This window comes from Jaculus jaculus, chromosome 8 (assembly GCF_020740685.1).
Source record: "Jaculus jaculus isolate mJacJac1 chromosome 8, mJacJac1.mat.Y.cur, whole genome shotgun sequence".
In the NCBI taxonomy this organism is placed as follows: Eukaryota; Metazoa; Chordata; class Mammalia; order Rodentia; family Dipodidae; genus Jaculus; species Jaculus jaculus.
Window position 1 is genome coordinate 52,573,955 of NC_059109.1, and position 27,503 is coordinate 52,601,457.

At 38.8% G+C, this 27,503-nt stretch overlaps 2 protein-coding genes across 3 annotated transcripts in view; both read left to right on the top strand.

The window, feature by feature from the left end:
- Positions 1 to 16,913, top strand: part of Lgr4 (leucine rich repeat containing G protein-coupled receptor 4) — a 112,617-nt gene extending 95,704 nt beyond the window's left edge. The window contains exons 6-18 of the mRNA XM_045156175.1: positions 210 to 281; positions 2,751 to 2,819; positions 4,085 to 4,156; positions 4,366 to 4,437; positions 4,780 to 4,848; positions 6,345 to 6,416; positions 7,359 to 7,424; positions 8,413 to 8,484; positions 10,328 to 10,399; positions 10,568 to 10,693; positions 11,566 to 11,681; positions 11,942 to 12,025; positions 14,543 to 16,913. Of these exons, the coding sequence (XP_045012110.1) occupies positions 210 to 281; positions 2,751 to 2,819; positions 4,085 to 4,156; positions 4,366 to 4,437; positions 4,780 to 4,848; positions 6,345 to 6,416; positions 7,359 to 7,424; positions 8,413 to 8,484; positions 10,328 to 10,399; positions 10,568 to 10,693; positions 11,566 to 11,681; positions 11,942 to 12,025; positions 14,543 to 15,819 (2,239 nt within the window). The 3' untranslated portion in view covers positions 15,820 to 16,913. The remainder of the gene's footprint in view (positions 1 to 209; positions 282 to 2,750; positions 2,820 to 4,084; positions 4,157 to 4,365; positions 4,438 to 4,779; positions 4,849 to 6,344; positions 6,417 to 7,358; positions 7,425 to 8,412; positions 8,485 to 10,327; positions 10,400 to 10,567; positions 10,694 to 11,565; positions 11,682 to 11,941; positions 12,026 to 14,542) is intronic.
- Positions 16,914 to 22,630: 5,717 nt separating this feature from the next.
- Ccdc34 (coiled-coil domain containing 34) overlaps positions 22,631 to 27,503 on the top strand; it is a 31,999-nt gene continuing 27,126 nt past the window's right edge. Inside the window, exons 1-2 of one of the 2 annotated variants that reach the window (XM_004660721.2) lie at positions 22,631 to 23,076; positions 26,127 to 26,262. In XM_004660721.2, coding sequence (XP_004660778.2) covers positions 22,631 to 23,076; positions 26,127 to 26,262 — 582 coding nt within the window. Of the gene's footprint in view, positions 23,077 to 26,060; positions 26,263 to 27,503 lie in introns of both variants that reach the window. The other variant, XM_045156902.1, reaches the window with a different exon arrangement.

Genomic DNA, 27,503 nt, shown 5'->3' on the forward strand with positions numbered 1-27,503 from the left:
GTTTCAGTTTTCCATTAGATTTTCCTTTCATATTGATATCTACTGCAGGGAGTCTGTGCTGTATGTAGCCAAAGTAACTTTCTGTAGTTAAGTGTTGAAATGTTTAGCTACACTGTTCCTCTGAACCGCACTAGCTTAGACTTATGAAACATCTGCAATTGTTACTTTTGGAAGATGTGAAAGTCATTTTGATGCATTTGTTTTCATAGGCATCTTCACAACAACAAAATTAAAAGCCTGAGTCAGCACTGTTTTGATGGACTAGATAACCTGGAGACCTTGTGAGTGTATTCACATTTTGGTAGTCACATTGTTTTGTGTATGGAACAGTTTTATATTTCACTATGCAGAAGGGCAAGACACTGTCCTTAACTATAGCTCATCGTTAATTTGCTTTAATGCATATTCATGTTCTTGCCATCAAGTGACCTAGTTGTGGATACTAATCAGTTAAGGATTCAAAATGACACCTAAGTGTGAATTTCATGTCGTCTTTCCCAAATACATATTAAAGGTAGCTTAATCTGAAATGATTTATGTTTTAAAAATGTCAATTTTTTTCAACTGTATGACAGTTTTGAAGCTTCTAAAATGAATTCTGGAGAGTTTTGCTATTTATTGACTTTTTAAATTTTTATTTATTTTTTACCATGCCAGTTCCTTTGCCTATATTAAGTGGGAATAGTTCATTTGTACTCACGTGCTGATGTGACAAATAAAGGTTTTCTCTTTTGCCAGTAGTAGTTTTCTTTCCCTTAGCTGAACTGTTTGGGACTTTTAGCTGTTGAGGCTGCACAGTGTTGCTTTAAGTTACCAACCTTGTGCAGCTATGAATTATTGAGCAAATTATTGAACAAAATTATCATTTTGTTATTTTAGTGTATTTAGTTGCATTATTGCCTTTATTTAAAGATGCATGATATTCATATTGTGCTATGGTAAAGTGATTCAGAGAGAGTTCCAACTAAATGGGCTAAAGGTCTTGAGGAAGATAGTTCCAAAGTGAATTCTTCTTTGCTTTATATACTGCAAGTACACAGAAGCTTGAATGGGTTGTAGGCCATGTATAGTACTCAAATTATACTGAGGTTAAATCTTTTTAGTTTTAGCTTTTGCTTGCCTTTTTTCTTTTGTGCAGAAAAGGAAAACAACAGGTCTTAAAGGATCTGGGGTGTTAAATTTTGTTTCACCTTCACTCTGAAATCAGCCTTGCTAATCATATGTCAACATGCTCATTATGTTAATGGAAATTAAAATTTAAACATTTAGAGCTGTGCTTTCATTTATTTATTTATTTTTGGAGTTTCGAGGTACGGTCTCACTCTAGCCCAGGGTGACCTGGAATTCACTGTGTAGTCTCAGGGTGGCCTCAGACACATGGCAGTCCTCCTACATCTGCCTCCCAAGTGCTGGGGTTAAAGTCGTGGACCACCACTCCTGGCTCCACTGTGGCTTTTCTTTCTCCTAATTAATAAAACATTTTCAATAATTCATGACCTTCATGAGAATAGTAGTTGTACAAATGGTCCTTCTCATGGTCACTCTTATCTCAAGTCCTTATGCTGATGGTAGGGTTGAGGTCAGCTGACCTTACCCAGAACTGCAGGAGGCATTACCCTCCCAATGCTCTTGTCCTGCGTGGATGTTCAGTAAGTTCTGTTTTATGGTGAATTTTCTGAGAAATGCCATTTAGAAGAGTTGTGTGTTTAATCCTTCAGTGGCATATGGGTCTGAGGATGCTTTGAACTTATAAATTTACTGACCTAAAAACACCACAGAAGAATGACCTTTTTTTTTCCATACTCAACCTTCTCTGAAAAGCTGTAACTTCAATTAAACATCTTTTTTTGTTGTTTTTTAAAGATTTATTTTTATTTATTTATGTATTAGAGACTGGGAGAGAGTGAGTGAGTAAGAATGGGTGCACCAGGGCCTCTAGCCATTGCAAACAAACTGCAAATGCATATGACACCATGTGCTTCTGGCTCACATGGGACCTGGAGAATCAAACCTGGGTCCATAGGCTTCACAGGCAAGTGCTTTAACCGCTAAGCCATCTCTCCAGCCCCTCAGTTAAATTTCTATTGAATGATAACATGGCTGTTAAAAAAAAGATTACTAACTAGAGGATGTGATTTTAATTTTAATTTTTTATTTTATTTATTGATTTGAGAGAGAGAAAAAGGCAGATTTACAGAGAGAGAGAAAAAATGGGCATGCAAATGAACTCTAGATGCACACACCACCTTTTACATCTGGTTTATATGGTTACTGGGGAATCGAACCTGGGTTCTTTGGTTTTGCTGGCAAGTGCCTTAACCACTGAGACATCTCTTTAGTCCCTATTTTTGTTTTCTTGAAGTAGGGTCTTGCTTTAGCCTGGGATGACCTAGAATTCACTATGTAGTCTCAGACTGACCTCAAACTCACACCATCCTCCTAACTGGGCCTCCCAGAATGCTGGGATTAAAGGCATTTGTCACCACATCTGGCTGATTTTTTTTTTTTTTTTTTTTTTTTTTGGTTTTTCAAGGTAGGGTCTCACTCTAGCCCAGGCTGACCTGGAATTTACTCTGGAGTCTCAGGGTGGCCTCAAACTCATGGCTATCCTCCTACCTCTGCCTCCCAAGTGCTGGGACTAAAGGCATTTGCCACCATGCCCAGCCTTGCTGATCTTTTAACATGTATTTGTACCAAAGTATTTTATGAATAATGACTATTACTTAGTATTCTTATATATTTTCCCCTAGGGATTTGAATTATAATAACTTGGAGGAATTTCCTGATGCTATTAAAGCCCTTCCTAGCCTGAAAGAATTGTAAGTATTGCTTTGTGCTATTTATGTACAATATCCTAGAATTCACTATTTAATGTTCTAAAAAGGAGATCATCTTCATCGTATTACAATATCCATGGTACATGTCAACATACACATATTCCGTGTGTTAGCTGACACCAGTGGCTCAGAGCATAGGTTACTTGATAGGGTTAGATGCTACTGAAACAGAAAGTCATGAGGTACAATCTGCCTAAAGGAGCATGCTGTGTTTACGTCACTCAAAAGATAGAGCATTAATATAGGAAGGTATCTGTTTTGAGGTAGAAATAAATGGTCAATTAATTAGATAAATAATAATTCTAGACAGAGACCTCATTGATGCTTGGAGTCATTTGAAAATGCATCCAAAATAAAGGAATTCTGAGGCTGAATAGATGGCTTAGCAAAGTCTGACAGCCTGGGTTCAATTCTAAACACCCCCATAAAGCCAGCTGCACAAAGTGGCACAAGCATCTAGAGTTCATTTATAATGGCAAGAGTATCTCCTTCATTCTCTCTCTCTTGCAAATAAAAACTTGTCAAAATGAAAGTAATTTGACCAGATTTGATAGAATGGGACAATTTAAATAAAAGGATGAGGGGGCATTTTTGGACACTGGGTTGTCTTGAACATAAGCATGCACATGGCATAAAAAAGACTATGTGTCATAAATTGATAGTTAATACTGTCTCAAAGCAAAATGCAGGCTTCTGTGAGAGAGATTTTGGAGCTAGAATACTATAAATTCTCGTACTATAAAATTCTTTGATGAGGGCTGGAGAGATGGCTTAGCGGTTAAGCGCTTGCCTGTGAAGCCTAAGGACCCCGGTTCAAGGCTCGGTTCCCCAGGTCCCATGTTAGCCAGATGCACAAGGGGGCACACACGTCTGGAGTTCGTTTGCAGAGGCTGGAAGCCCTGGCGCATCCATTCTCTCTCTCTCCCTCTATCTCTCTTTCTCTCCGTGTCTGTCGCTCTCAAATAAATAAATAAATTTAAAAAAAACTTAAAAAAAATTCTTTGATGAAGTAACAGAAAAATGCAGATGAGGGACCTGCAAGGTACTAGCTAAGCAGTAAGTTTAAAAAGCATTTGGTACAGTCCTGAAAAAGGTAGTATGGAATTAAAAATGCAGGTCCTTCCTACATTTTTGAAACAGTTTTGTAAGCATCATCAGTTGCCCTTTGCTGAATAGCAGTGGACACTCGGGTTAACTTACTGTCAGAGGATATGTATTTCAAAATATGTTTTCTCCCATCTTTCTAGGGGATTTCATAGTAATTCCATTTCTGTTATCCCTGATGGAGCATTTAGTGGTAATCCACTCTTAAGAACTATGTAAGTACTTTGGAAAAAGAACTACGTAAGTACTTTGGAAAGTATCTTTCAGAGTGTAATCACATGCTACCATGTCTGCAGAAGGCCAAACCTCTGCATAAAAAGTGAATATTCAAGCTTTCTGCCATGTGTGCATTGTAAACATGGATTGTATGTTTGAGTACTGGTAAACATATGAAAACTTGCCCTCTTTTGGATTATTTTTACAGACATTTGTATGATAACCCTCTATCTTTTGTGGGGAACTCGGCATTTCACAACCTCTCTGATCTTCTTTCCTTGTAAGTATTGTGGAAGTACAAATCATGTGAATATTATGCAGCTCTTTTAGTGAAATAAGAATTTATTATTATGACTACATTAGGAAGCAAAATATTTTGTCCTCATTCCCCCACCTTATTTGGGTAGAATTCCAAAGGATGACTCTGGAAATTTCTATGGATTCTTATTTATGTGAACACTTGACCAAGTTGTCACATTTTCAACTACCTGTAAGAGACGAAACTAGTTGTTTGTGGTTATAGTAAACCTGTAATTTGAAAGTATTTAAAATACAAAATGATAGCATTGTTTAAGAAAAATAGTTTATTTTTAATTACCCTTTCTCTCCAAATTTCTTAAAGAGTTATTCGCGGTGCAAGCATGGTCCAATGGTTCCCCAATCTGACTGGAACTGTCCATCTGGAGAGCCTGTAAGTATGAGGCCCTAAGAGGGTCATGTAAAGATGACAGTGTTGGCCAGTCTACCAGGGGTGTGCCAGTGCATTTGTTGATGAGGAAGGGCTTGGAGTCATTACTCCCAACTCCCTTTGTGAATATCATGCATGGAGATGTGTGGCTTGGGTTTGTGGTCATTTAGCTCAGGCAAAGTACAGAGTACTGTGTGGACAGATCTTGAAAAGATTACTGAAAATATAAGGTGCCAACTAAGTACCAAATTGTAAGCAGTTGCTTGAGGAATTCAGAAGTGTGACCAGTTGATACAGATCATCAGAAAAGGTTCTTGGAGGAGATGCCATGTTTCAAAAGTAAATACTATCAGCTTTACCAGAACTAGGTCTTTTTTTTTTTAAAGGCAGAATTTAGGATTAACTGAGAATACTAAAGAATATACTGAGGTGATGTACATATGTTCAAATGTAGTTAAGAATTGTATATTTGTAATTGAATGGGAGTATGGTATAGAGAAATATTGAAAGCTTGTTTGGGACCAGATTTCAAAATGATAGGTCGTGATCTCGGTATACTAGAGAGTGTTCTGTGAATGGATTACGAGTATATCCAAGGTCTCCCAGCCCTCCACCTAACTAGGTGGGCCTTGAAGCAGTCAGGTTCTTTAGCCATTCAAACCTTATCATGGTATACCATATTAACGTTAGGATTTTCATACAAACTAAGGTGGAGGAAAACAGGGCAAGAAGTTGGGAAGCATAGAGTAAGATGTTTTGCTTGAGCCTTCAGGCAGTTTGCCCATGTTGAGAATATTTGAGCAAGTAGTGTAAGGAAGGCAAAGAGAAGACAGAACTATGATGCCCTGGTCAATCCACATGGCCAATTATATACATACCCCTATGAGTGCTCTAGGATTTTAGCCTGTCACTGTAGTTGCTCTGCAACAAGCAGCACGATTAGTCTTCCACTGCCTTTGCAGTGCTTTACCTCTGATCTGCCTAGAAGCAGTAAATGGAAAGATCAGGTGTTAGAGCACTATAGAAGAAATAACAGAAAGAGATGACTGACTGCGAAGGGCAGCATGTGCAGGGAGAAGAGTAAGCGTATGTCAGACCTGCTGAGCTAGGGTGACTGAAATAAAAGAAACAATATTTGGGACAGGATGCTGAGTTGATTCCAAGTGTGTTTGGTGTGAGAAGATGATAAGACTTATGGAAAATTGTGACTAGGCTTATGGCTGGGTTCAGATTTTTCTCTTGGTCCATGTGGAGAATCAAAGCCATTATTTGGATAATTTGTAACACCTTATACCATAAAGTTTTTTTCATTACAGTGAAGTTGATGAATTTAGTTAATTACCCTCTCAATGTGTTTAACTTTAGGTGGTAGCTAGGCAGTGGTATCCATAGACTGTTCATATACAATGATGCAAGCATTTATTAATATATATCAGAGTAACATTTTATTTGCTACCCAGACTTGAACTATTGCTTAGAATAACACTGTTTTTCCACAGGACCTTGACAGGTACAAAGATAAGCAGCATACCTGATAACTTATGTCAAAACCAAAAGATGCTTAGGACTTTGTAAGTTGTATTTCTTTTCTGTACTTTACAAATCTTGGTTTTACTTGTAATGAATTCTTTCCATAAGGTGGTTGGAGGTGTAACTAGTTTCTTCCTTTCCTATAAATAAGCTGGTGTGTTAGAATAGTATATATACCAGACATTTTGTTACTTTATTTAGCACAAAGTAAATCCAAGAGAATATTTAGCTCTTATTCGAGTTTCTCTACCAGCATTTTCTCCCTGTATTCTTCTGCTTCATCCATAACCTAAGTCAAGACTAAAGCTTTCTTGAACCAAGAATGACTAGTTATATAGCCTCCTAAATCTATAAACCTGCCTAGAAATTAAAAACATGATATAAAACTATCACCAGAACAAACAAGTTGCTGATTTGTTAGTATTTAGTGGGTAAAAGTAGTAATGAAGTAAGTGACTGGTCAAATAAGTAATCAAAGGGCATAGTGGATTTTCAGTGACCATCACTGAGAGAAACCTCAGTGACATTGAATGTTAATTATTTTGATATCTTACTTAATGTGTTCTAAGTGTCCTCAAAGAGGCTGTAAGAATACCATTTCTCTATAACTTTTAAATTAAGGAGCAATGAAGACATTCATAGAAAAAAATTGGAAAAAAATTAAACTTTTTTAAAGTCTATAGCTTGACCACTGAGAAAAATTTTATATGCTTCCTGTTTTGAGTATATGTTATATAGTTTAATAAATTTTAGCATATTTTACAAGGTCTGCACTCAACATTGTGTGCTGTAATGTTATGTCACCAAGGTGCCCTAAATGCCTACAAGTCTCGAAGAAATTGCTTCTTTTCAACAATTGCTTCTTTTGCTCAGCTGTGTCTCTTGTCAGAGACCTTAGTGCTGCTTTTAATTCTTTAAAGGAGAACACTTTTAATAGACTGTTCTAATAATGGTATTGATTGGTTCATTTATATTGTTTTTAGGGATTTGTCTTATAACAATTTAAGAGATCTCCCAAGTTTTAATGGTTGTCATGCTCTAGAAGAAATGTAAGTTGGTCTTTGACTTACTCTTTCTTGCTGTAGTATACTGTTAGTTCACTATTTCTTATGCTGAATAAATTTTTAAAGAAATCAGTAGTTCATATACGCTAGTGTCCCATTTGATTTAATGTCACAGTATTGGTTTGTTCATGCAGCCAGTGCTGGTTTGTGATTAAAGAATATGTTAATCATGTTTCTTTGAGATCCAGGAGATGTGCTTTGAAATGAATTTATCCAACCTCTAAATTTCTACTAATGCCCAATTTAAGTGTGGTTAAGGTATTTCAGTGGTTTGTTAGTTCTGTAACATCAGAATTTTCTGGGTTTGTTTTCAATGTAGAGTGAGTTCTGCTGTTGATATGACTTCCCTGCTTAAATCAAAAGTACTAGGCTATTATTATTTGTTAGGTGTTCTAGTACATGTGTAAGGGAGGATAAGCATACCAAAAATTAAACAGAAAGGGGCTTTTGTATATTAGTACCCAGGGTGCCAGTGTAGGGCAGCCCTGATGCTCTGGTGGAAGCTGACTGGGAGGTAAGTGAAGGAGAGAGGCATTAATTCTCCTAGTTTTAATCTCAACCTATTTCTCTCTCCCTCTCTCTCTCTCTCTCTCTCTCTCTCTCTCTCTGTCTTCCCTGCCCCACATACACACACTTGTTATGGTTTTGTCTTGGATCCTTTCTCAGTATGTCATCTCTCACCCCTGAGTAAATTTGGAAGGAGTTTAAGATAATGTACCAATATAATTATGATTTAAAACTCCCAACATAACCTGAGTTGGGTACAAATTAGGCTAACCCTTTCACTTTGTAGATAATGAAATTACAATTCTCTTCATTGTCAACAAGAGCAATGTTAAATATAAATGATTATGTAAACTTAGAAAAATGTTAACAAAGAATGTTATTTTTCAACGTAGAGAATAATTTTTTTACTGTCTTTCATTCCTTCTCTCAACCCTCCTCCCCACCAATCATCCTCCTTTTGTTTTAGTTCATTGCAACGTAATCAAATCTACCAAATAAAGGAAAATACTTTTCAAGGCCTTGTATCTCTGCGGATTCTGTAAGTTTGTCTATGATTTAAAGGCAAAATTTTTGTCAAATTGTAAATTTATGTATCATGATTTCCATACCAGTAGCTATACTTAAAGATACAATTTATATTATGTAGATGTTCAAACTTTATCATTTGGTACTGTTTAAAGAATGGACTTCAGGGGCTGTAGAGAAGGTTAAAGGTTAAAGGTACTTGCTTGCAGAGCCTGATGACCAGGGTTTGATTCCCTAGTACCCATGTAAGGCCAGATATACAAGTGGCACAAGTGTCTAGAGTTAGTTTGCAATGGTAAGATACCCTAGAGCACCCATACTCATGTTTGTCTATTTCACATAAATAAATAATTGTATAAAAGAAATTTAACCCTCTCACCCACACTCAGATAAATCTAATTAAACTTAATGGGTCACCAAAAAAAAAAAAAAAAAAAAAAACCAGACATGAAAGTAGAAGGGTGTCCAGTTGGGAAAACGGGGTTTAATAGGAGGGGGAAAAGGAAGGGATAAGAGAAGGCGAGGGGTCTGGAGAGATGGCTTAGCAGCTAAGGTGTTCGCCTGTGAAGCCAAAGGACCCCAGTTCCATTTCCCAGGACCCACGTAAGCCAGATGCACAAGGGGCACATGCATTAGGATTTTGTTTACAGTGGCTAAAGGCCCTGGTGTGCCCATTCTCTATCTGTCTGTCTTCTCTATATTTCTCTGTGCTTGAAAATAAATAAATAAAAGAAAAAGAGGTGAGGGAGGGTGAATATGATAAAAATACATCTTATACATGTATGAAATGGTAAAAATTAAAAACAAAAATATATTTATATTTGAGTACATATTTATTATACCAGGCACTTAGTTGGGCCTAGGGTTGGGAAAATGAGGTTGACTAAGACAAAACTTGTCACCCTCTGACTTCTGAGAAAAAGTTTGAAACAATGGCACTGAAGAAACAAGACATGCTAAATCTGCTTTTCTAGTGGCTCCCCTTTGAGCAATAAAAGGGGTTATTGATGTGGTTCACAGGAAAGAAAGAAAACATGCACTCCATAAAAAAATATTTAATTGGTGGTTGGATTGCTACATTTTTTTCTTCACTGGATAGTTGTTCCATGGGGCCCTGGGCAGTTATGGGGACAGAAGCTGGCTCCAGGCTGTCATCATGTCCAGAGTGCTGATAAATGGCAACAATGAAAAGATGGTCTTCTGATTTCCCTCTTGCCAGAGAGATGTTATGAATGATTTCTCTGGTTTGTTGTGTAATTAGGACTTTTTCAGGGTGTGTTTCTGAAATATAGATTAGTTCTGCTGTTCATGTGATTTTTATTTCCTGCTTAGGAAAAGAATGATATCTGAAGCCCTTTTGGAGTGCCTTTGTTTGCCTATTGATTACTTGTCTTCCCTTGGGGCCTTACCACTAATCTCAAGAAGGCAAACAATATGGAACCTGTTTTTATTTTCAGCTTCATCAGGACCTGAGTTTTTACTTCCCTAGTTAGTAGTGCCAAAGGTTATATCATATCATTCATTCATATATATATATATATATATATATATATATATATATATATATATATATGGGGGGGAATGAACTGGTACTAGAATGATAAAATAGAGAAAATTCACAACCAGTGTGAAATAGATGCCAGTTAGAATTGCTACTACAGGGGGTCTGTTGCTCTAATTGGATACTTGTAATAGAGAAACAATGAGCATAATAAAAAAAATATTGGCCAAGATTAAAGATTGTTGTTAAGGGATATTGTGTTACCACCTCAGATTCAGAAGCATAGCCTAAGTAACTTTTTAGCATTTTCAGTGTTCATATGAAATAATTAACAAAGTTGCTCTTCTGATTGCAGAGATCTGAGTAGAAACCTGATCCGTGACATTCACAGTGGAGCTTTTGCAGAGCTTACATCAGTTACTAACCTGTAAGTAGGACAGAAAGCTGTGTGCAGCACTCGTATGAGAGCAGTAAATAGTCTGGAAATGCAAGCATCTTTGGAGGTGTTAATATTTATACTAGTCTGTATGCACAGGTGTTTTTCTTAATGATTTTTATCTTAGAGCATTAACTTAAAGTCTCACTCACATTTTAGAGATCTAAGTTTCAATGAGCTGAAGTCACTACCTACAGAAGGCCTGAGTGGGCTAAACCAACTGAAACTTGTGGGCAACTTCCAGCTGAAAGAAGCCCTGGCAGCGAAAGATTTCACTAGTCTCAGGTATGCTTTTGCTTATTTTTCCTTCTCACTGAAGTTATGCTAGGTTCAAAATTAGAATGTCCTGTTCATTTTTGTTTTTGTTTTTTTCCTGCCCCCTGTGGTTTCCAGATTTTTTTTTTCTTTCTGTAGGCTATAATTTTAAGAGCATTTTCTATCTCTATCCTTGGAAATTTGGTGAGAAATAAAACATAATCCATATTCCATAGGTGTTGAAGGCATGAACTTTAAATGCTCTTAAATGAGATAATGTTTGTCAGAATGTCTTTAAATTCAATGGACTTGTGATTAGAAATAAGATAACAGAAGCTTCCTAAATATGAACTGACAGAAAATCAGTAAAATGTATAATCCTTCATGGAGACTTCAGATGTGTAAAGGGGACCCCACTAAGTGTAGTGGACAAGCAGCTTGAGCTAATTTTGTAGGAAGACAAATAATTTAACTACATTTCTATGAGCACAGTAAATACATTTCATGATACAGTGCTACAAATGACCTGGGGTACTGATTTTAAATGAAGTCATCCATTTTATATGACACATGGAGCATTGTCCAACATGTATAAAGCAATTGCAAAGATTTTTACTTTAAACTGCTACATTGTTATAAAATTTTACATGTGTCTTGATTTGCACCCAGATCTTATGAAGTAACTCATAAAAGGGGAAACTTAACTATTTATAAGGCTTACTAGAACTATTTTCATAGATATGGAAACCAAGGCCTGGGGAGGTAAATGGCCAGGCCAAGACATGGAACACAATTGGGTCTAACTCCTTGGCTAGAGCTTCTAAAGGTTAAGACAGTTTTTACAAGACAGAAATCCTATCTGTGAAGTTGCTATTCAGTGTGTATTTTATAACTTTTTCCAGGTCTTTATCAGTACCATATGCTTATCAGTGCTGTTCGTTTTGGGGTTGTGACTCTTATGCAAATTTAAACACAGAAGATAACAGCCTCCATGACCACAGTCTGACAAAAGAGAAAGGCAAGTATATGAACTCTTAGAACACTCCTTAAGACATTAATCAAAGAATCTTTATTGTAATCAGTTTGGGAAGAATCAATATGAAGTCTGTGAGGAAAAAAATAATGGCATTTATTGTGTTATCCAACATCTTTCATATGCTATCAAGTCTCACATAAGCTGAACTCATGCTAGTCACATAGAACAAAAGCTGTAGGAAAATGTATTACTTTTGAGTTTTGTGCAGTTTAAATTCAATGTGCTTTATATTACATGTTTAGGGACTGCTGATGCAGCCAATGTCACAAGCAGTGCTGAAAATGAAGAACATAGCCAAATAATCATCCATTGTACACCGTCAACAGGTAACACACAGCCTATCTGGCCAGGATGTGTCACTTTAAGTAACATTGGGCCAATACTCCTAAAACTCATTGGGATGGAGTGATGTTTACAGCCTGGGTAGGATCAGGTGACTACGAGGCCTTGTTTCTGACTCAGGTGCATACAGGCAGCTGATGCATGTCTTCAGACTCTCAGGCCAGATCCACCAAATCAAAATCTGCTTATCTACCATTCTCCATGGTGATGGTTAAGCACCTGGAATTGAAGAGGCACTTTCTTTTCTTTCTTTTTATTTTAATTCTACTTATTTGAGAGAGGGAACCACACACACACACACACACGAGAGACAGAGAGAGAGAGAGAGAGAGAGGGAGGGAGAGAGAGAGAGGGAGGGAGAGAGGGGGAGAGGGAGAGAGAGAGGGGACGGCGGGGGGGGGGGGGGAGAAGAAAATGGACACATCAGGGCTTCCAGCCACTGCAAATGAACTCCGATGCATGTGCACCTTATGCCTGTGGCTTAAGTAGGTCCTGGGGAATCAAACCCAGGTCCTTTGGCTTTTCAGGCAAACACCTTAACCACTAAGCTATCTCTCCAGCCCAGAAGAGGCACTTCTTATGCAAAGGTGATAAAATGATTTATCTTCAGGCTTCTTGTGGGAAGTGAAATACAGTTTAAATTTAAAAGTTTATGTGAACGTCAGAAATGACTTCTTTTGGTTCATATTGATATTTCCAATTTAATTTTTTTGTTTTGTTTTTTGAGGTAGGGTCTCATTCTAGCTCAGGCTGACTTGGAATTCACTAGGTAGCCTCAGGGTGGCCTCGAACTCTCAGTGATCCTCCTACTTCTGCCTCCCGAGTGCTGGGATTAAAGCATGCATCACCACGCCTGTCTTCCAATTTAAATTTTAGCACTGTACAAGCCTGTCTTCCAATTTAAATTTTAGCACTGTACAATTTTTCACATTTTAGATTTTATATCTTTTATTTTATACTGAAAATCTGATTCCTAACATTCCCAGTTTAAAAATTTTTTGACAATTTTATACATTTACCCTCCCTCATTATTTTCTTTGTTGTTCCCCTCCCACTTCCAACTCTTCTTTCATGTCTTTAAAAAAGAAGCAAACAGAACAAGGACAACTTACCATGGTTCCACAATTGAAAATAAATTTCTCCCTTTCCCCCAGCAACACTTAACTTCCAGGAAGTACTTAGTGAGGGGTTGGGACTATATATGTTCCCCCACCCCAGAATTGACTGTTTAGATAACCAAAAGGCTTTATTTCAGAAAATCCAGAAATTCAGAAAAATTAAATATGCCTTTTCTTAGTCAATTGCAGTACATGGTTTTGTTGAGCTTCATAATCAAAATTGCATTCTTAATTTTTAAATAAAACAGTAGTCATTTTTGTAACATAATTAGTGTGGTGGTTTGAATTAGGTTTCTCCCGTAAATTCATGTGTTTTGAATGCTTGGTCCTCAGCTGTTGGTAGTTTGGGAGGTGGAGCCTTGCTGGAGGAAGTGTATTATTGCGGGTGGGCTTATGGGTGTTATAGTCAGCTCCCCCTTGCCAATATTGGGCTCACTCTCCTGCTTCTGTTTGCTACCTTTTGTGGCAAGGAGGTGATATCCAGCCTCTGTTTATACCATTTTTCCCCTCTGTCATCATGGAGCTTTCCCTCGAGACTATAAGCCAAGATAACTTTCCTCCTTTTGGTCTGATGCTTTGTCGCAGCAATGGGAAAGTGATTGTAGCAACTAGCATGTGAAAATCAGTTACTAGAACAAATAATTCAGCTACTCAGTAAGTATGTTCAAGACTAACCTTTGTTATATTAGGGTGCTTACCATCTGTGTAATTTCATCCTAGCTATATTAGCTTAGTGAGTGAACTTTGTCAAAGGCTTTGAAATATCAGCTTCTTGTGATGAAAAAAAATGGGAATAATTTCCACCTACCTTAACTTGCCTCATCAGGTTGCTTTTGAAAGTCATAGGAAATTATTAGAAATGAATTAAAATATGTATATATAACATATGCATATATATGTGGTTATAAAATGACAGAAAAAGAAAAGGGAGGTAATACTTATTGAAGTCAACACTGTGCCCAGCAACCTGCTAAAGTATCTTAACCATGTAATTGTGCACAAGCTTCCTAGCTCTCTGAAACAGGCATTATCCATCAATGAGAATATGAAATTCATAGAGGTCCAAGTTACTTTGGTAGTGAGTGGGCAGCAAGAGAGGAACCTTTAGTAGTATCAAGTACTTTTCAATTCTAGACATTGTATTATATATATTAACTTGCTTTAAGATAAAGTTCAATTTTTTTGACATATTTGTGTGACCCATCCAAATATTTAATAAAAGAAATTAAGTAAGAGAAGTTTATCAAAATATCTTAAAAATAACAGTTGTTCAGTCTGGTTCAACCAGGTGGCAAGCTTGTAGATTTAACTATCATTATTCTGTTGGGCCATGAAGTGCTTTCTACATTGTCTTTCATTGTACTTTTTCTTTTCATTTTCTAGGTGCTTTTAAACCCTGTGAATATTTGCTGGGAAGCTGGATGATCCGCCTTACTGTGTGGTTCATTTTCTTGGTTGCACTGTTTTTCAACCTGCTTGTCATTTTAGCCACATTTACATCATCTACATCACTGCCTTCCACCAAATTGTTCATAGGCTTGATTTCTGTGTCTAACTTCTTCATGGGCCTCTACACTGGCACCCTTACTTTCCTTGATGCTGTGTCCTGGGGCCGGTTTGCTGAATTTGGCATCTGGTGGGAGACTGGCAGTGGCTGTAAAGTAGCTGGATTTCTTGCAGTTTTCTCCTCAGAAAGTGCCATATTCTTACTAACATTAGCAGCTGTGGAAAGAAGCTTATCTACAAAAGATATAATGAAAAATGGGAAAAGCAATCATCTCAAACAGTTCCGGGCTTCCGCCCTTTTTGCTTTCCTGGGTGCTGCAGTAGCAGGCTGTTTCCCCCTTTTCCACAAAGGGGACTATTCTGCCTCCCCTCTGTGCCTACCATTCCCTACAGGAGAAACACCATCGTTAGGATTCACTGTGACATTAGTGCTGCTGAACTCACTAGCATTTTTACTAATGGCCATTATCTACACTAAGCTCTACTGCAACCTGGAAAAAGAGGACCTCTCGGAGAACTCCCAGCCCAGCATGACTAAACATGTTGCTTGGCTGATCTTCACAAACTGTATCTTTTTCTGCCCTGTGGCATTTTTCTCCTTTGCACCATTGATCACTGCAATTGCTATCAGTCCTGAAATCATGAAGTCTGTTACTCTGATATTTTTCCCATTGCCTGCTTGCCTGAATCCAGTCCTATACGTTTTCTTCAACCCAAAGTTTAAAGAAGACTGGAAGTTACTGAAGCGGCGTGTTACCAGGAAGTACGGGTCTGTTTCCATGTCCATCAGTAGCCAAGGTGGTTGTGTGGAACAGGATTTCTACTATGACTGTGGCATGTACTCACATTTGCAGGGTAACCTGACTGTATGTGACTGCTGTGAATCATTTCTTTTGACAAAACCAGTGTCATGCAAACACCTAATCAAATCACATAGTTGTCCTGCATTGGCAGTGGCTTCTTGCCAAAGACCAGAGGGCTATTGGTCTGACTGTGGCACACAGTCAGCCCACTCTGACTGTGCGGACGAGGAAGATTCCTTTGTCTCGGACAGTTCTGACCAGGTTCAGGCCTGTGGACGAGCCTGCTTCTACCAGAGTCGAGGATTCCCTCTGGTGCGTTATGCTTATAATCTACCAAGAGTAAAAGACTGAAGTACTATATTTCTAAACATTTCCCTTTTCAACCAAAATCCCAGTGCTTATCAAATGAACCATATTTTGTCTTTATCTGGGAAGCACTTCTGTAATCACTGCATGGTGTCACATAGAAGAAGGTGGCAGTTCATTTCTCAAACCAGACATTTCTGAAGAACAGGTGCCTAAATTATAAATTCAAACATACAATGTCAAAGCAACATGTAGTCTATCTGAAGTAAATGAAACTTGAAAGGAGTTTGAGGTATTATATAGCAATATAAAATTAGTTTATTCTGATCCATAAGATGCAAACTTTAAAGTATTTCAGAATTAAGCACAAGGTAAAAAACAGCTGTTAATGTTTCTTAAAAATATATTAAATGTTATTTCATATAACAGATAAAAAGTCTTGCTAATTTTACCTAATTTTTCATCATTAATCTCAGGACAACTTACTGCAGGGCCAAAAAAGGGATTGTCTCCAGCCAGAACTGTGAGAGTAAACATAGGCGTTGTCTTTACACATTTTCTATTTCCATCTCTGACAAAAGAAAATCATAGAGTTTGTTCAAATGTTGTGTAAATCTAACACCTGGAGATGGTTTAAAAGCAGTATTAACAGCTGTTTTTTTTTTTTTCTAGTAGGACATTTGTTATGAAATCCATTGCTTTGGTGCAATCACGATCATTTTTCCTCAGTGTTTTGCAGTCAACACTACTAGGAAAAGTAAAAGCCAATGTGCTGTGGGTTTAGTAGAGGGTGAACTACTAACTTACATGGAGATTTTCATAGTATACAAGGGATATGATTCCATGTAATGTTCCCTTTAATAAGCCCTTCCTCATATCACTGGCTCTCCTGATATTTCCAATTTGTTAGCATGTCATTTATACTTTGGAATAGACAGAAAGTAACTAAGGTGAATAATTTTCTGTAATTGGAAGAAGCTGGGAGTAATCATTACACAAAGCACTTACTTGTTTCTAAGTGAGCTGGAGTCTTCTGTGCTATTACATGGAAATTCATACATTTTCCCCATCCTATGTTTTGTTTAAAAAAAAAAAAAGAGCCCATTTAGTAGCTCAGATACTCTGTACTGGGTGGACAAGACAAATATATTAGAGGTTGGGGGAGAATTAAAGTTATAGCCCTGTGTCTTTACAAATGAAAAAATAAAAAAAGCTTGATTCTTATTTACAGGCTTATGACACGCTCCTATGTGGAGTCTTAACAATGTGTTAAATTAGTAACAAACCCACTGCCACGTTAGTCATCTGGTTATTTAAAAGAAAGCAAAAACAAATTAAGCTAGATTGCAGTTTAATAATTAAACTGTACATACTGTTCATATAATGAATTTTTATTTTATGTAAATTATTTTTAACACAAGTTGGGAAATGTGGCTTTTGTTCATTTCGTTTAGTTAAAGCTACCTCCTAAACTATAGTGGCTGCCAGTAGCAGAATGTTAAATTGTGGTTTATAAACTTTTTTTTTTGCATTGTAAATAGTCTTGGTTGTACATTGTCAGTGTAATAAAAGCAGAATCTTTGTATATTAAAATCATGTAGTTTGTATAAAATGTGGAAGGGATTTATTTACTGTGTGTTGTAATTTTGTAAGGCCAATTATTTACAACTTTTTAAAAATTGCTACTGTGTTTGTATATTTACACATCTGATAAATATTAAATCATAACTTGGTAAGAAAATCCTAATTAAAAGGTTTTTTTTCTAAAGTTCAAGTTATTGAAAACTTTTCATTTAATTTTTTTTAATGGGTAGTTGATATATGAACTATGTGATCAGCTTTGCTGCACAAGTGGGAAGAAATAATAGTATTGGACTCCATGTTTTGAATTAATAACATTTCTAGAAAGCAATCTATCTTGCCTTAACTTAAGCAAGTGCCTTTAACCACTAAGCCATCTCCCCAGCCCTATTTTGCCTTAATTTTTAACTAGGTATGTATATTAATGAATGTACTTAGTGTTATGTAGACAAATTAAAAAAAACTTAAGTACAGTGTATTAGAAGAGATGTTGGTGAACATAATTTTGATACTTATTTTTAAAAATCTAAAACAGAAAGCCAGGCGTAGTGGCACATGTCTTTAATCCCAGCACTTGGCAGGCAGAGTTAGGAGGACTTCCTTGAGTTCCAGGCCACCCTGAGACTCTATAGTGAATTCCAGGTCAGCCTGGGCTAGAGTGAGACCCTATCTCAAAAAAAAAAAAAAAAGTCTAGAACAGAATATTTTGCTGAAATTTTAAACTTTATTCTACATCTGAACCATAGAATATGAAACAAATTGTGACATTCAGAATACTGTTAATTAGATCTTTATACAAAAGCAAATTGTGGGGACTGGGGAGATGATTCAGTGGTTAAAGACACTTGTTTACAAAGCCTTCTGGCCAAGGTTCAATTTACAAACCACCCTTGAGGCCCAGACACAAAAAGGGATGCAAGCATCTGGTGTTCATTTGCAGCAGTGAGAGGCACAAATAAATTTAAAAAAATCAAATGGGGCTGGAGACATGGCTTAGTGATTAAGGTGTTTGCCTGCAAAGCCTAAAAACTCAGGTTCGATTCTCCAGGACCCACATAATAAGCCAGATGCACAAGGTGGTGCATATATATGGGTCATTTGCAGTGGCTTGAGGCCCTGGTGTGCCCATTCTCTTTCTCCTGCCTCTCTCCTTCCTCTCTCAAATAAATATAGAAATAAAATATTTTAAAAATCAAATGCTTAAAAAACCTGTATGATACTACATGTAGTCACTTGGTACTTAGGATTCTTCATCTTCCAGCCCTCATTTTGCAAATGAGAAAAGTTAATTCAGTGAAATTTTAGTGAACCACAGAAGACCCCAGCATGAACCTAATTCCTCTTAATTCCATACTTCCTCTTATTTATTCTATACTGTGTGTGTGTGTGTATTAAACTTCGTATGTACTAGAAATGTCTTTAGCAGAAAGGCTGTAGTATAATTACTCCTCCTCCCCAACCCCCACATTATTCCCCATCTCCACTTTGAGTTATCCACAGCACACAGCAGATCCTGCTCTATTTTACCTCCTTCACTAGCCCCTTCAGTCCCCTTTGTCCAAGACATTGCATCTCAGTGTCTTGAGGTAACCTTGAAGCTGTAAAACACTGTTATGAGAACAACTGGTCACAGCATTATTTTTGTAACAGAATCAGATTCTTAAATAAAAACTACTTTTTGGTGTGTGAATGTAGGTATATGTTCCACTGTGCACATTTGGAAGTCAGAATACTACCTCGGCTACCAGAACTTGCATTCCACCTTGTTTGAGGTGGTGTCTCATGGCTCACCCCTGTGTTTTCCAGGTTAGCTATCCTGAGAGCTTCCAGAATTTTCCTGTCTCCACCTCCCTTCTTGCAGGCAGAAGTGCTGAGATTGTAGGTGTACATACTACAGCATCCTGCTTTTTATATGGGTCTTCTCAAATACGCCAAGAAAATGAGCACTAATAAAAGTTATTACTAAGTCAACACCCTGTAACTTAAAGGGAGAGAACTTCTTGAGCTAATTTGTACGTTAATAATGGAATTCTACCCAATCTGATTATGGCTTCTTGGCTTAAGTAATGAAAAGGCACTGTGGAAAGAGACCATAGGACTGGATTATGATCTAACATCAGGATAGGCCATGGAACTGCCTCACAAGCTTTGGTACTCCAGTGTTGCTAAAGCACAATACAGTTGATGGACCTAACAAGGAGTCTAAAACATAAAGAAAAAGGCATGCTTTGCTTAGCAAAGTATCAATGCGAGACAGGGAAGGCTACGATATTTTAGATCCCTATACCAAGGTGTTTGAATGGGCAAGTTTTGTATTTACCTTTCTATGTGTCCTGAGGTAGATTTGAAATTAATTAAACAATATGATGGTGAAGCAGATTATCATCCTACTTCAGAGTATATTAAAGTCGGATTGTAATGATCAAATAGATTATTTAAGAAAGTTGAAAAGAAATATTCAAATCCAAGTCTGTCTCAATTAAATTGTTTTTTCTTCTATTATTAGGTTACATCTACTACAAAATTGCTTCTCAAACTTCTGTTCTTGTAAATCCCTAAAGCAGCTCGTTTGCCTTTTGATGTTACTGATGCTGGAAGATGTTTTTGTTTGTTTGTTTGTGTTTTGAGGTAGGGTCTCACTCTAGTCCAAGTTGACCTGGAACTCACTCTAGTCTCAGGCTGGCCTCAAAGTCACAGCAATCATCCTACCTCTGCCTCCCACATTATAAAGTGTGCACCTCCACAACTGGCTGAGATGTTTTGATGAAAGTTTTAACTAGATATGCTAACACAGAATAATTGAGGTAAAGAGTTTAAGAAGCTTTCCTAAATCAGTTATTTTTACTTGAGTTGTCTTCCGATTCCATTGCTTTTACTGAAAATTAACAAAATAGTACTCTACTACAGAGCTATGTCCTCATGCATGGCATGTTTTAGTCACTATAGCCTCTATCTTCTAAATTGTCTTTGTTTGCTATTACTTCAATCATTATCTGATTGTCTAGTGAAAAGTATAGGTATCAATTTCAGCAGAGATTTTGAATCTTTGGTTAGTAACAAGTTTTTTATGCTTATGCTGCTTTAGCCATTGTAATGTTTCTACAAGTAATATATATTATGACCTGGACAAAAGCTGTAGTTACAAATGCATGCTGTTTTGTCAGCAAATGAATAAAGCCTCCTGCCTCAGTGTCTATCACCTTTTCCTTGTCCTTTACCCATATCCCTGATAACTAAAGGAAGAGTGGCTTTGATGTTCTTATAAAATGTTTACCACAGCATATTTTTATTTTTAAAAATGTTTTTATCTGAGAGAGGCAGGCATATAGACAAAGAGAGAGAAAAGGCTTGGACATACCAGGACCTCTCACTACTACAAATGAGTTTCAGATTCATGTGCCACTTTGTGCACCTGGCTTTATGTGAGTACTGGGGAATTGAACCCAGGCCAGAAGGCTTTTTTTTTAGAAAATTTTTTATTTATTTATTTGAGAGCGACAGACACAGAGAGAAAGACAGATAGAGAGAGAGAATGGCCATGCCAGGGCTTCCAGCCTCTGCAAACGAACTCCAGACCCGTGTGCCCTCTTGTGCATCTGGCTAAGGTGGGACCTGGGGAACCGATCCCCGAACCGGGGTCCTTAGGCTTCACAGGCAAGCGCTTAACCGCTAAGCCATCTCTCCAGCCCCCAGAAGGCTTTTAACAGGTGAACCATCTCTCTAGCCCACCATATTTTAACTATGAGTTTTTTTCAGCACCAAAGGATGAAGAATTTAAGGCAAGAATATCTTCTATTTGAGGGCTTAGGAAAGAGTAGAGGATAACCACATAGTAGAGGCTTACAAGGGACCAGTAAGTTCACATGCATGACAAACTTGTGTCCTTGAGACACCAAGCCAGGAGTTGCTGCAGAAACAAAGCTTTTCTTGTGTTCCTAGAGAACGGAGGCTCCCTTGTATGGGTTCTGAGTCTTCATTAATCAAGGAATTTAGAAACACAGGCTCAAGGACACGTTTATCAGAGTTTGAGAGAAAAACAACAGAGCAGGCAAGCTGTAAATCTTAGCAGATTCTGGGAAGTGGGAGATGGCCAATAGGAAGGGGGGAAGTCATGCCTTTAAAGTTAAGAAAGCAAATAATGTTTGGGCAGATGGCTCAGTGGTTAAAGATACTGGCTTTAGAAGCCTACTGGCCCTAGTTTGATTCCCCAGTACCCACATAAAGCCAGATACATAGTGGGGCACATGTGTCAAGTTTGTTTGCAACAGCAAGAAGCCTTGGCACAGCCCTGCACACACACACTTCCTTAAATTATATATATGGCAGGTATGTCCAGCAATGGAGGTCTTCATGTAGTTGATACGTGGGGTGCCTTCAGAGAAATAGAGAACCTAGAAGGCTAGGGCAATCATGCTTAGGATTTGGACGGTACTCAAAGAGATAGAAGGGAGAAAAGGAAAAGCCCCCTTTTGAATTTCTAATGCAAGCACATGCATTAAAGGAGGGGCTTCTGCAGATACATTACCTCATTAAGGGAATAATTATTCCTCCCATCGCCTGAGTATGTCTTCAGGTGAATCAACTTTCCTGAGGATTGGTGTCGGGCTTAATGGGTTAACTAGGGAAGATACCACATTAAGTCCTTTGTAATCTTGTGTTTGGGGTAGTTTAGAATGTCCTATTTAGGGGCTTAGGAGATGACTCTGTGGGTAAAAACACACCCATGTAAAGCTGGATGGGTATTGGACACACACAAATAAATAGATTTTTTTTTAAGAATGTCATGTCTCCAGGCGTGGTCAGAAGTAGAACTCACATTCTATTATTTTTACTAGGAACAAGTAGCTTTACCTCAAGGAAGACCTGATTAGCTCCAGTTTCCTTTACCAAAAATGGGGAGATAGGGTCCAAAGCAGATGATGAGGGAGAGGCCCATCTCAGTGGCCTCCATGCCTGCTAATACCTGACCAGCCACCCTCTCATAAAATGCAGTTCACTGAAATCGCGACTGATACATTTTCATAATCCTAACTTGACCAGCGGGAGCAGCCCTGGCTTCTGCCTCTTTCCCTTTAAAAGAATATGACTGACGGCGACACGTTTCACGCAGCGCACGCTCTGCAACACACGACATACAAAGCCGTCAGCAGGGAGCCAAGACCTCCAGCGTCCCCGGGGGGCGTCTGTCGCTAGGGCCCGTCCACCCCGGCCGACCCAGGGGACGACGCCGCGCTGCGCGGCCCTAACAAAGCCCAGGCGGTCTCCAGGCGTCGCCATGACGACGCGGGCCCAGGAGGGCGCGGATTGGCCGGGCCGGCGCGCGGTGTCTGCTGGGAGCTCTCGTCGCCCGCAGCGCCGGGGCGGTTTGAACTTGGCGGGCCTGATGCGGGCGGTGCGGCGGTGGCGGGCTCCTTCTCCGGCCCCGGGCGGCGGCGGCGGCTTCCTGGCAGCCAGGAGCACACCCGGCTCTCCGCGCTCGTTGGGCAGTTTCTCCGGCCCCACGGCGGGCTCGAGGGCGCCCGAGGCGGCGGCGACGTCAGAGTGTCCGTCGCCGCCGCGCTCCCTGAGCTGCAGCAACTCTACCTGGTCGCTTTTGTCACCCCTCGGCCACCAGAGCTTCACGTTCGATGCGGACGACAGTGACGGGGACGAGGAAGGTGTCCGCGTGGCAGAGGCCAAGGGGGCAAGCCTGAGAGGACTGGAGTTACAGGGGTGTGCCAGGTAAACCCCAGGTCCCCACGCAGCCCTTTGCAAGACGTCCGGGCCCTGGCAAGAGCTCTGCCCGCCCCACGACCTCCTACCTTGCGCCGCCACATCTTCCAGGCACCGGCATCCTGTGGCTGCACTGCGGGCGCTGGGCGGATGCTTACCAGTGACAGATTTCCCGAGATCTCTCGTCCTCCTCCCCTGAGGAGATGGCCACTACTTTCTCACTGAGGGCGGGGGAGGGGCCGGCTCCTGTACTTAGTCTCAAGCACCCAAAACAGGGCTGCTATGTCAGGAGCTGTACGAATCCTCAATAGCCATATCGTGCCCATAATCTTAGCATCAAATTGTGTTGTATGCAGTTGACTGTGCCAAGTAGGTACTTTCAATACAACGATGACAAACACAGAGACCAGCAATGTCCAGCTCAGCATGCAGAGACCGATTGTGTCTGATCTGAGCATTGGAATAGTTAGCTTTTCATCAAGAGAATTTAATTAATTAGTTTACTTCAAGCAGAGAGAGGCAAACATAAGAGAGACAAAGAGACAAAAGGTGCCCCAGCGCCTTTAGCCGCTGCAAATGAACTCCAGGTGCATGTGCCACTTTGCACATCTTGCTTTATGTGGATACTGGAGCACCTTAACTGACGAACCATCTCTCCAGCCCTCAAAGGGATCAATTTCTTCATTGATTCATTCAACAAGCATTTGTATTTTGCCATATTTTTGTTTAGGTACTAGAGACCATAAACAAGATAAACATGGTTCCACTGTTAATCATTTCACAGATAACAAATCTGTCTCAATACAAATGAGAAGTCTGACGCAAACAAATACATCTAGTTATTAGTACTCAGGTACATATGTCAGTGAGAGTTGACGTGCAACACTGCCAGTGAGGTAGCTACTACTGTCATCTCCATATTGCAGGTGGGAAAACAGGCTAGAAGAAGTTTAAAAAATGTACAAAGCTAGGAAAAAACAGGTAAGGATTCACCCTCAGGCTATTTCACTCTCAAATCTAAGATCTTCACTGGGCCACATGTGGTGGTCAAGAATCTAACTGAGGCACAGCTGCAGAGTAATGCGTGGTACAGTCAGGATTTCTGCATGACTGAACGTAGAATGTGGATCAGCCATTGGTAAGAGGCTGGAAGATGGATCCGGTCAGTTCCTAGGTGTCAGGCTGGGCAGTTTGGATTTCCTCTATTTGGCAAAGGAGATTTTTGAGATGGGGAATGACATGATGTAAGGATGCGTTTGGAAGGGTGAATTTGACTATCAAGAATGGATTGAAAGGGATGGGGGAAAGGAGAAGAGAATGGCTTGAGAAAAGTGTGGAATGTAGAATATATGCATATATGACAAGGGGTAGAAGCAGATGTGGAGGGGAAGAATGTGGAGTCAAAGATGTGGGTTCTTTTGGCTTGGGTTACCCAGGAGGTAGTAGTGCCTTTCACTAAGGTAGGGTTATAGAGAAGTAAACTTTTTCTTGAGATGCCAAGGGGGTGAATGCTCAAAACTGATTAAATTTGTTTTGAACTGACTTTGATATTCAAGTGGTTGGAAATTAAAGTCTGGAAAACCAGGTAAAGTCTGGACTGGGTCACTGATCTGTATCATCAGGATGTAGCATAGTTGAAGCTGTAGGACCAGAGAAGGTCATTTGTTCAGACTGAGAAAAAGAATGTATAAAGTATGCAGCAATGGTGTCCTTTTCCTGTAGAATCTGTAGGCATGAATAATTGAGTATTAGTAGCAGGAAAAAAAATAAAGGAAACTGAATTTATGAGGTAGAAGAAATTATGTGGAGCACTTGGTTGAAGCAATTGTTTTCTAGAAGGAACATTGTTAAAGACATAGAGAACTGAGTCTGTACAATAAACTAGACTCTGGAGGCTAGGGGTATGGCTCTGGTATAGTATAGTATTCATTAGGCCTTGGGTTCAATCAAACAAACAAGTAAAAAGCTCACAAACAATAAAGACAACCATAAACTCAACTCTGGAGCTGTTTTGGATCCCAAACAGTCTTTCCATGAGTCCTGACTACTTAAGTTTTCCCAGGTTTTGTGAGGTCATGTACCTCACCAAGTACCCATGTTCTTTGCTCTTTTTTCCCACTCTTTTAAATACTATTTATGCACAGAGAAAAGAGAGACAATGGGTACACCAGGGCCTCCAGCCACTGCAGATGAACTCCAGACACATTCGCCACTTTGTGCATCAGGCTTTGCATGGGCACTGGGGAATCGAACCCAGGTTGTTAGGCTTTGCAGGCAAGCACCTAAACCGCTAAGCCATCTCTCCAGCCCGTTTTTCACTCTTATATTTAGTTTTCCTTGTGCTCAGAAGAGACTACGACAGGAGACAGACTGAAGAGTTATGGATCCCAAAGGTAGCAGGCAAAGGGAATCCCGTTGAAGACAAGGGCCAGGGGGTTACACCTGTAGTTCATGGTAGAGTTTATACTTAAGATGTTGAAGGTACAGGCTCCAACACCCAAACAAACAACACAAAGCAGAGAAGTGACATATTTTCATAGCTTTTTATTTAAAAGCAATTTCAAACTTTAAAAGAGGTGAAAAAAGTATGAAGACTTTACCTTTTACTCAGACTCCTAATTGTTAGCCCCCTTACTTTATTATTCTCTCTGAGATGGAATGCATACCTAGTATTGTGTAAGGGATGGGAAGGGCAATCTGTTCCAGGACCCAAATTAGGATTGTGTGTGGTAATTGGTTGTCAAGATAGAATTTTTAGGATAAAAACTAAGCTATTAGAGATGAACAAAATACACCTCAATTGAGGCAAATAGATTGGGTTTGGGTTATGTCTATGGCATTAAATAATGAAGTTTTAGAAGGTAAAGATAGTTTAATGTATAAACTAATTATGATGCTGAGTTATACCTTATGATTGTTAATATGAATGCTTGTCTGTAATTCATATAAAGTTGTAAAATCAAAATATTGCACATTTTCCTTTCATTGTACAGCTAAATGATCTTGAGAGAAAGAAAAGAGTTTTCTGGACAAGTGCTACAGTCTCCTCTCTCTTATAGCAGTGAAGTTGACTCCGATGACAACCAAGAACAGAGACAGGTGCCCTTGCCAGAGAGCAGCCTTACACCATGGGAGGTGTGGTTTGTTGGCAAAGAAAAAGAAGAACGAGACCGGCTACATCAGAAAGTTCTAGAGGTAAAGCTAAACAGTATTCTTTTTATTTAATCTTTAGTTTATAGCATAATGCTGCTGTTACAAATTAAAGCATTAATGATATTGTCCCTGAAACAATGTTTGTGCATATGTCTGTGGGTTTACTAGACCACTTTTGATAAATCCATGTTCATTGGAATAACATTTGGGAAATGCAGCAACATGCAGAAATAAAGGGCCCTTTTACGTCTATCATCAGCATCTCAGCACACTGCTGTCCAGGCTTGCTTCTCCATAGATATATATCATAACCTGCATGTATCTTTTCACATGCTTTAGCTTATCACTAGAGTGTTTATATTTCTTAGTACAATGTAAATGCTGTATTGTTGAGGGAATAACAAGGAAAACTGTTGGTACAGGCACAGTCTTTTCCCCTGAGCAGTTTTGGTATGTGTGTGTGAATCCACAGGTATTAAACCAGGCTATGTGCAAGTGTACATACACAAATATGTACAGTGGAGCCTTATCATGTGCACATTTAACTGGGTACATTTAACTGTATAGTCAGTGGAATTTTTTTTAAAAAAGAAGAAAATTAAAATTGATAATTACCCTTGTCTCCCAATGAGCATTTACTTAAAGTGATTGTATACTGGAGAAGGGAATCTTGCCATCTTTCTAAGTGTGTCTGAGTCCTTGCTCCTCTGTCTTGCTTATGGACATTTCTCTCACTTTTTGAACTTTTTAACTCATAAAAAGAAATCACTTTGAGATTTGTGTAATTTGATTTTTCCTAAACTTGGTACCCAACCTTTCTAGCTTAGTTTTTATCTAAGCATAGAAACCAAATAGGTTGAAATGCTGAAGGATACTTCTTGTTTTTAATATAATCCAAGCCAATTGCTTTTTCTTCCTGTCATATGTTTAATATTTTCCATATCATTAACATCTTGGTGGTGCTGGGAATTCATTCTAGGGTCTTGAACATGTTAGGTAAATGCTTTTACCATTTAGCTATACCCCAACCCCTCATTAAATATTTTCAGCATTATTTTAAAATGGCTGCCTGGTTGTATTGTATTTAGAATGTATTAAATAGGTATTAAAATATGGTTAACTGGTTCACTGTGTTCAGAGGTTTCAGCTTATTTTAGTCTGTTAGTAACAATGTAACTGTAGAAATCATGGAAACTAAAGCCTTGCCCTTTTATGAAGCTCCTGGGAATAAATTTTCCTTATCAGTTTCTATGATGAGTTCCTACCTAGGCAGGCAGTCACAT